The 1,761-nt window shown below is 40.2% G+C and overlaps 1 protein-coding gene across 1 annotated transcript in view; it reads left to right on the top strand.

The window, feature by feature from the left end:
• The first annotated feature begins 2 nt into the window (after nt 1-2).
• The window catches only part of SFI1 (Sfi1 homolog, spindle assembly associated (yeast)), a 133,423-nt gene continuing 131,664 nt past the window's right edge, over nt 3-1,761 (top strand). The window contains 1 exon segment of the mRNA XM_011938351.1: nt 3-28. Within this exon segment, the coding sequence (XP_011793741.1) occupies nt 6-28 (23 nt within the window). The 5' untranslated portion in view covers nt 3-5.

Genomic DNA, 1,761 nt, shown 5'->3' with positions numbered 1-1,761 from the left:
AGAGAATGGAGAAGAAGGTTGATTCCAGGTGAGTGATGGGACTTGAGAAAAAAATATAACTGGAATTATGGTTCATATAAAACTAAACATTTTGTGTATGAAAAAATTATAAATTATGAGTGAGGTAGTAACTGGGTAAGTTTTTTTATCATTGATATTTTGAATTTTTCATCTGTAGGATAATACACATTTCGTACATTATGTTACAGTCAAAAAACATTGAGTGCATGGAAATATCAATCATTAAAATTTGATTCTGAGCAGAAGTGAGTATTACTCTCCTCAGCTTTGAAGTTATATCATCAAGGTTGGCTGGCTCTTGTGTCTTCTGCTTTTGATCATGGTTGCTTTCAGACTTTTACCTTCAGTTGGCTGTATCTCTCCACTGAAGCTCTCGGCACCTTATTTTGTGGCAGACTCTGTATAACTGTCCCTTTCTGGGTTTTGGTAATTGTTCCCTCCCCTCATCTCTTTGGGCCTAGAGGTAGTACCACCTTAGCTTCTACTAGCTTCAGGTTCCTGCACTGTTCCTTGTGGTTCCTCTATACCCACAAGTTGGTGAATATACCATCTTCAAATTATCCTATTTTTAGTATGTCATCTATTTTCTTGTGACCTTTCATAGGTTTTATCATTAATGTTACTGGATTTTGTCACATGGTTTTTGTACATTTATTGAGATAATCATGTGGTTTTTGTTCTTTTTTCTATTAATAGGATGCATTACATAAATTGATTTTTGAATGTTAAACCAGCCTTGCATTCCTGGGATAAATCCCACTTGGTCATAGTGTTTATATGGCGTATAGTTGTATTAGTCAGGGTCCTCTAGAGGGACAGAACGAATAGGATATATGTATATGTGAAAGGGAGTTTATTAAGGAGAATTGACGCACACAATCACAAGGTGAAGTGCCGTGATAGGCAGTCTGCAAGTTGAGGAGCAAGGAAGCCAGTAGTGGCTCAGTCCGAGTCCCAAAACCTCAAAAGCAGGGAAGCCAACAGTGCACCCTTCAATCTGTGGCCAAAGGCTTGTGAGCCCCTGGTAAACCAGTGGTGTAAGTCCAAGAACCCAACAGCCAAAGAACTTGGAGTCTGATGTTTGAGGACAGGGAACATCCAGCATGGGAGAAAGATGCAGGCCAGAAGACTTAGCAAGTCAGCTTATCCTACTTTCTGCCTGCTTTTCCTTGTGGTGCTGGCAGCCATTGGATGGTGCCTACTCACATTGTGGGTGGGTCTTTCTCTCTAGTCCACTGACTCAAATGTTAATCTCTTTTGGCAACACCCAGATACACCCAGAAACAATAGTTTGCATCCTTCAATTCAGTCAAGTTAACACTTAATATTAACCATCACAATGGTTTTTGTATGTTGTTGGATTTGGTTTGCTGCTATTTTTTCAGGATTTTTATGTCTATAGTCACGAGGTCTGTTGGTCCTTTTTTTTCATTGTGGTAATATCTTTGTCTTTGGTATGATGGTGATACTGGTGTCAATGAATTTGGAAGTGTTCCTCTTTTCTGGAATAGTTTGTAGAGCATTATTATGATATTTATTTATTTATTTTTGAGATGGAGTCTCGCTCCTTTGCCCAGGCTGGAGTGCAGTGGTACAGTCTCGGCTCACTGCAATCTCTGCAGTGATTCAAACGATTCTCCATCATGTTAGCCAGGCTGGTCTCGAACTTCTGACCTCGGGTTATCTGCCCACCTCCGCCTCCCAAAGTGCTGGGATTACAGGTGTTGAGCCATAGTGCTC

This window comes from Colobus angolensis, unplaced genomic scaffold, assembly GCF_000951035.1.
Source record: "Colobus angolensis palliatus isolate OR3802 unplaced genomic scaffold, Cang.pa_1.0 Scaffold171, whole genome shotgun sequence".
Lineage (NCBI taxonomy): Eukaryota > Metazoa > Chordata > Mammalia > Primates > Cercopithecidae > Colobus > Colobus angolensis.
The sequence above is the reverse complement of the archived record's forward strand: the minus strand, read 5'-3'. Positions and strand labels throughout refer to the sequence as shown.